Source organism: Daphnia pulicaria, chromosome 7, assembly GCF_021234035.1.
Source record: "Daphnia pulicaria isolate SC F1-1A chromosome 7, SC_F0-13Bv2, whole genome shotgun sequence".
NCBI classification, from domain to species: Eukaryota; Metazoa; Arthropoda; class Branchiopoda; order Diplostraca; family Daphniidae; genus Daphnia; species Daphnia pulicaria.
The window spans coordinates 17,987,645-17,999,761 of NC_060919.1; the positions used below are offsets into that span (position 1 = coordinate 17,987,645).

General features: G+C 46.3%; 1 protein-coding gene across 1 annotated transcript; it reads right to left on the bottom strand.

The window, feature by feature from the left end:
- Positions 1–807: 807 nt before the first annotated feature.
- Positions 808–12,060, bottom strand: LOC124348954 (5-hydroxytryptamine receptor-like). The gene is made up of 4 exons (XM_046799372.1): positions 11,489–12,060; positions 4,101–4,344; positions 2,785–2,977; positions 808–2,196 (listed from the first exon to the last, which is right to left on the bottom strand). Exons 1-4 carry the CDS (start codon positions 11,739–11,741, stop codon positions 1,261–1,263), a joined length of 1,626 nt encoding a protein of 541 aa, XP_046655328.1. The 5' UTR covers positions 11,742–12,060; the 3' UTR covers positions 808–1,260.
- Positions 12,061–12,117: the final 57 nt, after the last annotated feature.

Genomic DNA, 12,117 nt, shown 5'->3' on the forward strand with positions numbered 1-12,117 from the left:
CGTTGTCAAATTAAACGTTTGAATGACTTTTTCTATTCATCTCGTTATTTATATTCCATAGGTAGCCCCATGTATCCTCTTTATACGTGCCGTAATCTCGATTTTTCTTCGTGAGTGACACGAATTATCGTGACTGACATCTCGCCGAGTGCAGAAGAAAGAAAAAAAGTAGTACGTGGTGTAATAACCGTCAACCATCGTCCACTCACTTTTCATTCACTTTTGTGCCTTGTCAAAAAGAAAAGTTTTCTTTTTTGGGTAGTCGTCACAAGAGGCGGGAATCCACTTTATCGAGCAAACACGTACACGTACTACTAGCGTGGCTGCTTCTATTCTTTTTTCGGCCGACAACAATCCCACGGAAAAAAAAGTAGCCACATGTGTGTGTGTCGAGCAGGACCGTCGTGGGAATTGGTTGGCCAATGTGGAAAAAGGGAAAATAAGTTTTGGCCTGCGTCCTAATATAATGGCGGGACACAAATTCGTGACGAGGTGTTTTCCTTTGATTGCTTTTCATTCACCATCGAAGGCGAAACTTACAAACCATTCCCCAGACTTGATTCGCTCCTCCTGTTTTTATTCGAATAACATTTTTCCCCAAGTATTATGTTTAAATGATTAGATCTACACAGTAAAAAGTAGGAGGAAGCAGCAGCAGCAGACGACATCAGCCGAAATTCCCTCCGGGCAGTTGATCCGACTCATTGATTGGTAGCGGGCGAATGTCTGTGGAATAATAACAATGGCGCGTTGGATTGATCATCAAAAAGACCGAGGCCGGAAATAAAATAAAATAAAAGAATTGTATAGGTATAAGAATTGCCCCGTTGTATTGCATACAGCGTCGACTCAGCTCCGTTTCTCCCCATTTTATACGAATATATACAAATGATGAAACGAGAATAAGTGGAAAACAACACACAGCCATAGAAGTGAAATTGGAAATGATAATCTTCTTAGACAATCAATGAAGTATAGATATATATATATATATTTGATATGAAACATCAACATGGCTTCTTCTTTTTATGCGTGTGAGAGTATCACGTCGTCAGAGTAGGAATGAGAAATATATAATATCTAGATGGTTGTTATACACTTTCCAGGTCGTGTCACATTGACGTCATAAATAGGATTGCAACAAGAAACAAACAAGAAATCAAATAGCAATAGTAGTTTTTCTTCTTTTTCTTTTCTTTTCTTTTTATTATTGGTACAACAACAATCTTTTATTCAGTTTGGTTTTTTATTTCTAGCTCTCTATCCGGAATAGTTGTTGGACACGGCTGCGACACTTTGGCGTTCCGGATCATTGAACTTGTTGTTATTGCCAACAGTTAAAACTGTGACATTTGGTCGACTCTCCCTGGCCCTTCCGCCAACACCGCCGCCACCGGAATGGGATAGGGCCGTGGGCATGGGCTGGCTGGATCGTGGAGGGTTGCTCTTCATCCGGAGTAGTTTCTGGAAAGCGTTGCGGAACTCTGGGCTGAAAATGGTGTAGAGAATTGGGTTGAGAGTGGAGTTGAAGTAGCCGAGCCAGAGGAAGAATGACACCATGTTGTCGTCGTAGTAACAGTGCGGCCATTGGCAGACGGGCATCAGCAGGGCAATGACGAAGAAGGGCAGCCAACAAACGACAAACGCTCCCGTAATGATGGCCAATGTTTTGGCCGCTTTGCGCTCCCGTTTCGACTCCATGTTCCGCCGGCGATTGGTAGTCGAGGCGGCGGCCGCCACGGCCGCAGCGGCCACCGATGTTATCCGTCGCGTTAATTTGGCCGGCTGAGTTGGCGGCGGTTGCGCTGGCGGGGGGACGATAGCGACCGTTTGCTCGACGTATAAATTGTCCAGGGTATCTGATGGAGATGAAATTGGCATTGGCGGGCGGCCGAGATTCAAGACACCGACGGCAGCGGCCATGACGGTGCAAGTGGCCGGTTCGCTGGTGGAAACGAAGGAAATTCCGGTGCTGTTGGTGGTCGAGTTGGTGGGAGCGGCCGACGAGACGGCTCCTCTCAAACTGAGCCGCAATCCGCCGATGGCAGCCGCCGCTGCCGATGAGGATGAAACTCCATTGTTTTGCCTTTGCTCCTTGCGCCTCCTAATCCGCTTCTTGGCTGTGAGGAAGATCCGCCAGTAGAGAAACAGGATGATGGCCAGCGGCAAATAAAACGTCGACAGCGTCGCAAAAACCTGGAACCAACCAATAGGAGGAAGAAGAAGAATCATGGTCAAGACATCAAAAGAAGTTCAATGTGGATGTGAGCCGGACTTGATATATAACGGCGGGCCAGACAAAATGTCTCGACATAAACTCGACGACAGCCAAATAAATCGGCCAAAGAGTCTGCTGTTGTATAATCTAAATGTCCCGGCTATTCATCGAGGCTATCACGTCGGATGGCAGGAACAGGAACAGGAGCCCAGGAGCGCTGTGTGTATCGATCGTCGTTGAAATCGAATACACAGCCCGTCACCGTCCGTCTCAATATTGAAATGGCAAACGGAAAGCCGAGCGCAGGGGGAGAAAAAACATGTCGGCTGCAGTCAAGGAAAACATTTGGTCGAGTGTGCCGGGCCAGCCGTCCTTCTTTTTTTACGACCAAAGTATAGTCTAACAGAGTCCGGCACTGAATGTTGGACATGTACAAGTGACACTCATCGTGTCGCCGGCCCTGTCGATTTGTATTTTTTCTTCTTTCCAAAAACAATCGATCATCATCCAACCCCAATATGAGAACTAGAGAAAAGAGAGAAAAGATTTGGTTAGGAGATTTATACCTGATAACCGACATCCTGACTGATGAGACATTGCTGGTAGACTTGGATGCGCTTCTGCCAGTCGTCGTCCTTCCATCCGAAGAGCGGGAAACAGGAGACGAGCAGAGAGACGAGCCAAACGGTGGCGATCATCCACGTGATCCGGCCGACGGTCCGCTGTTGGATGTAGTCGATACTCGTCACCGCCCAGTATCTGAGCAGCAGCACACAATGAATAATAAACTCAACTGATTCAATTCAACGAAAAAGAAAAACAAAATACACAATTCCTTTTCTCTCCGAGTGTTTCCCGGAAAATTTCTCCGACACAACACACACACAAAGAAGAAGTGTGCAGACTACCAAAGTGGTCAAAAGTCTGAACGGATCGATCCCGCGTCGACTATACACACACACACACACATCCAGCGGAGGGGATTTTGTTCTTTTATTATTCCTTCCATGGATATATGTAAAGGCATAATAAATATGAATAGAGCCCCGACTGGATAGATATGTACGTATATCTTCTACAACCTACTTGATCATGTAGGCAATCCCGTGCTCGGGGGTTACGGATGTGAATTATTCACCTTCCGCTGGCAGTGTGATGGCACACGACTGTGTGCACATGATATCCGCTACTAAGGAGTAAATTTGTTTGACAACAATCGACCATCTCTCTCGCGTGCGACACGCCAAAGTTACCGCATCTCTTTTTATTAGTAACTTAACCCTCTGGCTTAGTTCGGGAGTATTTGCATCTTTATTTCAAATCGGACCGTATAAATAAACAACGATGCACTCCTTTTTTCTTGCGGAGGGGGCTCTACCCAGTTTAATAACATCAACATCCGATTGGCTCACGTCCAATCTCTCAGACTATATAAAAGTTGATGGCTAGTATATAAATATATACTATAGCCGCGCAATTCCCAATCAATATTGAATGTTGGACTGGTCTGACCTCTTGCAAACATCAAAAGGATTTTTTTTCCCCCTTTCGATCCGTGACTGGCGAGACGTCATCAAATGAAAAATCCCATCGGAAATGAAAGAATCGCGTTCCTATAAATATTAGACTCTGCAGCCCCGGCTCCTTGTGTGTAGGTATCAGGGTCGCCATCATTAAAAAGGCCCAACGGCGGTCGCAAAAGGACGACCAAATCAAATCGGATCAAATGATCAAAAAAAGTAGCGTAGCTTTTGTTTGGGTCTATTTGATCCTATCAAGAAATTAATAAATATTTGGATCCTTCACCTTGTTTGACTTTGGGAGAGTCAGGAGCCCCGTGACGTGATTACAAAAAGTGGTGGGTGGGGTTGTTGTTTTTTACCTGTCGGTGGCTATGGCGACGAGATGAAGGATCGAGGCGGTGCAGCAGAGGACATCTGAAGAGGTCCACATGTCACACAGTTCGGGTCCTAGGAGCCATTTGCCAGTCACCTGATAGACGGCCCCCAACGGCATGACCAAACAGGCGACCAGGAGATCGGCGACGGCCAGCGACAGGATCAAATAGTTGGCCACCGATTGCAGATGCCGTTCCAGCAGAATGACGGCGATGACGAACACGTTGCCTTAAGCAGAAAATCAATTGCCGGTTAATAATCGCATCACGACTACGGAAACAACCGCACGCGGAAGAAGAAGAGTGTCCCGGGCGACACGTTACGCGACAGATTACTAGGAGCTCCAACACGCTAAAGGCTCCGTCCGTTGTGCTGCTGTCCGTAATCAATTCTACTCAGCTGGCAGCACTCAGTAGCTAATTACGAGCTCAACGAGCATCAATGTGTGTTTAGAGCGCCCATGTATAGCCCCATCAACAGTCACTCTCTCTCTCTCTGTCGACATACACATGAGCATCTCCAGTTGCACAGCAGCGAGTACATTACGCCGGACCCAGAAGTTTCTTATTACATGTTATACAACACGGGAGAAAAAACGACCAACTCTCTCTCTTTTATATGTACGTCTGGATGGACGGCGCAGACGCTCTCTTATATGTTATTATTCCGGCGCGCGGTCAAAATGTAACGCCTAGAGTGCTCCATTAGTCTTTATTATATAAGATGAGGCTTTTCATTATTGCATCTGCCAATACACACCGGGAGTGTGTCTGTGTGTGTGTAATTATATTAGTGATCATTGCAGCTAGTTATAATACGTCGAGTGTGTGTGTGTGTGTGTGTAATCTTTGGCTGGATGGCAAGATCCATTATGTTATTGCGAGGAGGAGGGATACACAAATGACATCAAAGGTCGAAATGACAAAAAAGTTTGCCAGGCCGTGTGTGTGTCGTCGTTTACGGCGCCATTTTCGAAATGAATCTGAGCGCTAGGCATCTGCTGACTGGCTGACTGGTGGGCCGTGCGGGAGGGTTGGACGGGATTGGACGACGAGTGACATTTAAGCCTTTAAGTTGATGAGTCCAAATGAGAGTCGCGGGCACAGCCGGCAGTGGAGCTTTGCTTATTCTGCACTCTGATGAGTGTGTAATAAGGATCCGATCCTACTAGAATGTCTAAGGGGGGAAAATAAGGAGCGTGACATTTAGACAGGACCCGCATCCCCCCCAAAAGAAAATTTATAAGTCAAAAATCTTCGTCTTTCTTGTTGGAAAGTGGAAAAAAATTTAAAAAAAAAGGCCACAGAATCAAGTCGCAATGGTCCGTCGATGGAAATAGAACTCGAATAAACACAGCAAATAGGAGCGGACTGGACGCTGCATGGCCTGTTCTCGTGTGTCAAATGATTTCTGGCAGTTGTTGTTGTTGTCGGTATAGACTCTGTGACCTTATTCCCTCACCATTTGGATGTCGTGGCGCTATAAAATGTGTGACAAGCCATAAGCCTCGTCGCCCCCGCTGGAAACATCAACCCAACGTACCCGGCGGGAGCTGCATCGCAAAAAATCGTGAAAAAAAAAGAAAGAAAACGTGAGGGGATGTGAATTGAACGCTGGGAGAAGTTGTTGGCTGACGACTGACGCGCAATGCTATACCCATAACAACAGCAACTGCGTGACTGTGTGTATCGACAATTTCCCGGCGCTTTGAAATGCGATATGCATGTAAAAGGTCAATCATTTATTCTCGATCGTATAGAATTGCTGTTGGCATCGCTGCAACAACGGGAAAATCATAAAAGAAAAATCCGCCGGCGACAATTTGGTGGAAATGTGACGCCCCCATGGCTCATAGACCCCGGCCTGGACATAAATAGCGAGATTGTCGTTAAGCTCATACAACCGGAAGAATATGATGGCGGCGGCGAGGAAGAAGAAGAAGAAAAGTTGCGGATGCCGAAGTTGGTGGATGATTATTTACCACGCAAGTGACAGGGGCTGGCCGCGAAAACGGGCGCGTCCAGTTTTTCGAGTATTTATAAACCCATCGAGGGAAACGAGGAAAGACATTTATAAATGACAAAGTGCCAGGAGGAACGCTCCTAAAAGTTGCCGGTCGATTGTTGGGACGTATAGACTCTTGCCCGACAATGCGTTACGGGCTCAACCCGTGAAGTTGTGGGTCGGGTTCTAAATCATTTCAACATTAGGAGAATGTCCCATCAAGTATTTCGGCACTTTTGGGTCATTTAGCTGAAATGTTGTTCAAAGCTCCTTGGAGGCTGCTGGCTCCTTGGCTGGCACATAAAAGCAACGATCGAGTCAAGAAGTCTCCTGTCAACAAGTTGCGTCATCGATCAATTCCACGTCAAGATGTTTTCCCTCCCACCCAACCCTCCTAATGGCTCCTTGTTTCTCTCCCTCCTCCCCTCCTGAACGAGAGAGAATTCCATCTCGACGGAAAATGTTGCACATCAAATAATGGCTCAACAGATTTCTATTTTCGTCAATTTGAATTTCATATTGACCCGCTACTACATACACATCCATTCCCGACGTCTCATTTGCCTACGCCCCAGCTAGTACGACATACTACTCTCTATAAGCCCCTTTTGCACAGTGTGCGGAAGCTTTTCTTCCGCACCGAGCGGAAGAAAAAGTTTTTCGTTTTTTTTCCCGGCCGTCGTTTCCTCCGTGCAATCCAATAGTTATTGTATACAGACACACACGCACGCTGACGAACGTCTTGGGAGAGAGAAGTACAGACCTCTGGAGAACAACTTGGGCATCAACGCAGCGCAGCAGCAACGACGGCCTATAGAAATCGAGAGTCTAAAGAGTCGGCCAGCAAACAATTGAGAAGCCGGCACGTCTCTGGTCGGTGGAAGGGGGGGGGGGGGCTGGGGGGCTCCATGGACAAGACACGGGAGTGAGCAGCAATTACTATATCCTTAAGACTCTTATTCTTCTTCTTCTATTCCCCCAACGCGGATGAATGCGCCTCCCAACTTTTTTTCCCCCCTTCCATCGCCGGAATATATATAGCGTCGCTATTCTCTTTTGATTCCTCGATGGGACTCAAACCCGGGCCAAGAAAAAGAAGAACTCTATATACGGGCCGTCTTTACTTTGTCAGCCATTATATTATCCTACTAGTAGTCGTAGTCATAGTATAGTGCATCTGTATAATCAAAGACGTTTAGATCTATACCCAGAATAGATTCTCGCCCCATCTATAAGTGATTTTTCCATTACGTTCTTTGGCCCTCGGCCAGCAAGGGGGGTATGCAGTGACACTGGGATGTAAATCAATCAATATGAATAAAGTATCCGCGTCTATATCACAATGACACGGCACTATTCTCACCATTCCCTCGTCGTGGGCTATAACACAAACAAACAAACAAACATTCCGCCCACATATTAAACTCGTCAAATCATATCGACGTAATATACAGGGCGCCCGCTTGTGTGTCTACACGGCGATCTAATAATAATGCGGTGAGAGACAACCGAGAGTCTGAAAACATTCCGTCGCTCCGGGGGGTTGGTGGGCGGCGGTACTACATATAATGCCATCAGTACTAAAATATCTACACAAACACACACACAGATATGACGGTGGTGGAACGCAAAAAGTTTGTCGGTAAGTCTCGCATTAGCTAATGGGTTTTCCTTTGTTTGAGCTGTGCGTATACGTCGCATCCAGCAGGTGAAAAAGCGGCGGTACTATTGACTGCACGTGTGCAGGGTATCGGTGAAACAATCCTAAGAGAAATGACAAGATTATTATGGACAGGAGGATTCATCCGGCCGGAGGGGGGGACTTGTTGCTCATCAATGTATATAACTACCCTAGAAATGAGATGATTTTAATTTGAAAGGACAAGGATTGAACTCGTGATATTCCATTAGCGAATTGGAGTCTCGGCAGATCCTGGGCGGTTGTGGGGATCAGCGAGTGAATTCATCGGAAATGGCACGCCATGCGTGAGCCACTTGCGTCATCGCTGCAATCATTTCCAGTTTTCTTAAAAGCAGAAATGGCATGTCCGTGACTCGATCCTGCGACCCCCTGTACTTCAATATTTGTTTGATCTTTGCCGTGCAGTCAAAGAGGATCATAATCATCCATCTCGGAATTGAGAGAGTTCTCAACTGTCTGGTCCGACTCTCCATGCGAAATAATCGGTCGGGACTTGCGTCAGGGCCTCTCCAACCATTTTCTTTTTCTTTCTTTTTCTCTCCCCCTTATTCATATAAGGCAGTTTGTTGAAGCTCATTAAAAAAGAACCCCCCAACGACACATGATTGATATTTTTGAAAGATTAAAAAAAAAATAAACTTTTGCAATTCAAAATCGGTGGAAACACAACGCGGAAACTGTTCGTTAAGCGTCAAAGTTTCTCGTTAAGATCGAACTAAGCTACCGATCGTTAATAAAGTTGAAGCGGCGCCAATTTTAGACATGTCATTCTGAATGCACTTTCCCTGGACCGCGTGAGATATATATACAATCAGCCCGGCAGCAGCAACAGTTCATTGGAAATGTTGTTTTCCTTTTTCGTCAGTTTGGATTTGATGTTGTTGTCGAATAAATAACGGGCCCGGTATTTTTCTTTTCGAACCTTAACGATCGTTAGTGAAAGAGAAAAACATGGCGACTGCTGCGCGAATATATACAAAAGAAAACGGATGCGATTCCAATGATTGGAAAGTGAACAAACAAGACGCAAAAGTAAAATGGTGTGGCCTGGAATTTTTACGACCGATGCTCCTGATCCAAAATATAAAAAAAAGGTAAACCCGAAGTGTTGTCCCGAGCTGCGTGTGTGTGTGTAAAGAGTTTGAGAGTTTGAATCGACTGCGCAGAAAAACGGTCGATGGGTGGAAGGAAAAGAGAGGCGAGTCAGCAGATGAGAGAAAGTTGCCCGGGGAAAATCTAATCTTCTCCTTATAGGACATGAGGGGGGCAGCAGCCGAGCGAACGGCATCTTTGATTGCACGATTGATGAGGTCGAGATTGAGGGGGTTTGTCTCTCCCGTCCCGTCCCGCCAAAAAGGGAGTGTCAAAAGAAAACAAAGTTTGTCAGCCGGCCGCCAACCGGATTGCGGGAGAGACGGAAATGATGGAGCACCCATCGCTTGCCAATTCCATCCGCCGCTGCCGCTCCTATTTTCCCCCGGATGAAAGACACAACAAGAAGAGGAAATTTCGTGACCCGTGGAATCCAACAGCAGCAGCAGCAGCATCACATGTGGACTGTGTCGGGCGGACCCAACCTGTCGCTAACTTTCGCCAGACCCATTGAATGTTCGACCGGGCATATCCGCCCAGACGGGAAGGAAGGATTACAGGGCTCCTATTTGTTTACCCAAGGTCAATAGAAACAACACACACACACACACACAACCGACGCCAGTTGTGTATCGTAACACGCAGCTGCTGGACCAACATTCATCCCCGCAATGGACACAAAGACAATGACAAACGCGCCTTATCGTGACTGACCGAGAGTTTGTCCCATTGTTTCGGCAGGGATTTCCCCCAACCAACACGCCCTCATCACGTTCAATCCAGCGTGAATGTCATCGAGAAATTCAATGATCCTGATAAGGAGGGAAAGAAAAAATATTGGGCAATGTGAACTAAATGTGTAGGAGCTAATGTTTTGAAAAACCTTAGAACGTAGTTCTCAGTGTTTGCATCACCAACTTCATCAAGTGACTTGTTCACATGGGTGATGTTGGACAGGGAAACTCTGAGATGCTCTTCATCATTTTCTAATAAATTTGACCATCGTTCTCAGCCTGGATGGTCTCTGATGAAGAAAAATGGCTATGTCTTTGTCTGCCTCTGTCAGCTTTTTACACTATCAAATAACTGACACTCGGGATTTACAAAATTAAGACAAACATACCTGCAAAAATATAGTAGAATGTCCATCGTGAAGTGCTCAAACTATTTCCTCGTAGGTTTTATCTATGATTTCTAGTTTATTTCTAATTATCTTTTCTAAACACGTTTCATGTGTCGTTCGCTAAATTTTAGTCTGCAATTTAAAATGGCGCGATTCTAGATTTGCCAGATTGCGAAAATGATTCGAATTTTTTTTTAATTATCGAGTTTATTGAATTTGATAAAACCAAATAAAATGATGGGGTAAAAAAAAATAATTAAATTAAATCAAACGAAATAAATTGAATACAATTGGATAATACGATAAAACTTAATATTGGCAAAATTAGATTTGCAACGCTTAATCTCAAGTCTCAACACGCAGCTGCTGGACCGGCAGCCATCCCCACGATGGACCAAAGACAATGACGGACGTCTTATCGTGACTGACCGAGTGTTTGCCCCGTTGTTGTCCTGTTTTGTTTTTCCGGTCGGGATCTCCCCCGACACATGACGTTCAAGCGTGAATGTCATTTAGAAATTCAATAAATCCTGATGGCGGAGGGAAAAGGAGGAAAATAGTGAGCAAAGTGAACGAAATTTTGAGTTTTCACGTTGATCTCCCGACGACGACGACGACGACGACAGATGTTCGGGTTGGCCCCCGCATGTTGATGGGTGAGGTGAGGGGAGGAAGTTATACACACGTCGGCGAGTTTAGATATTACAGAGGCACACAATCTCGATCCTGTGTGCGACATTCCCGCGCCCTTCAGAGACAGCCGGTCGAATGTCTCTTTTAAAATATAGGAAAACGGTAAAGCGTCGCTGCGCTCAGGAATGGAGATGGATTTCCACCGCCACCACCAACCAAAAGGATCATAGGCACACACATATAAATCTCAAGAATCCCTTTTCAGAAAAATAGAGGAGAAACCACTTGGAGGGCGGCCCCCTTGATATCATCTCATTGCGATTCACGACACAACACGGGAACAGCTCCCGCCCTGAATCGCTACGAGCTTCTCCTAGACGCCATCAACTTATTCGAGTGTTCTAGGTAGACGACGACAAGTGTAGCAGCCGCATAGTGGCTGATTAGTGGGACGATACAAACAAGCCGACATAGAAACAAACTTGATATTGGTATCGGAGAGATGATGAAACAGCGTGAAAACGATGACAAAGTTTTGGCGAACCTCAACGGGAAAAACGTCGCAACATTTTTGCTGGCGCATTATTGACTTTCCGTCACGAAATTCCTTGAGGCCCGCGTGCGCTATGAGCAGTCGGGTTAATATTAGCCGCCTATTTGGCTTGCCAGCCCTAGAATAAGACACGAACGACAATTGATTTGTCTCGCAATCATGCCCACCCCACCCCCTTGTCCCGATGACAGGCCTTCCAGCACCACTTACCCAAGGATATTTTTCAATCGAGCTAGTAGTCCCAACTGAAAAGAGGCACACTTACCGATTGCGGTGATTAAAATAAGAACGACTAGGACCATGGCGATGAGGACATTCATCAGCGAGTCGAGTCCATTAACGGCCAAAAGGACGTCGGAACTGTTGTTGAGATAAGTGGTGACGGCTGTCGATGACGAGGAATTGTTGTAGAATAACGTCGCCGTCACATTGGCGTCGATCAATTCGTCCTCGCTCGGGTCCCGCAACATCGCCGTTGTCAGGGCCGCCGGCCCCGCTTTTGTGCCCGTCCAATTCATGGTGGTCCCGCTCTAGCACCAGTGGGTTGGACACTCTCGTCGTTTGGCACATTCAGCCGGGCAGACACAATACTACTCACCAAACTCAAACATGATCTTATATTTCTATCCCGAATTGCGTTGGCCCACCGACGCCACCCCCTTTTGTCAGCGTGACTTTGTTGCCTTGTTCACGATTGATTCGAAACTTTTGAATACACAAGAGAGAGGGAGAGAGAACGGGCTGTGCGAGTCAACACGACTGCCAAAAGTTGTCCAACCGAAATCGAGAAAAAACAACAAGCGGAGAGTGGGAGAGAGGAGCGACTTACTCCGTCCCCAGTCGTCGGCCAAATGAACGCTATAGTCCCAGCCAACTTTGACTCTCTCCGCTGTG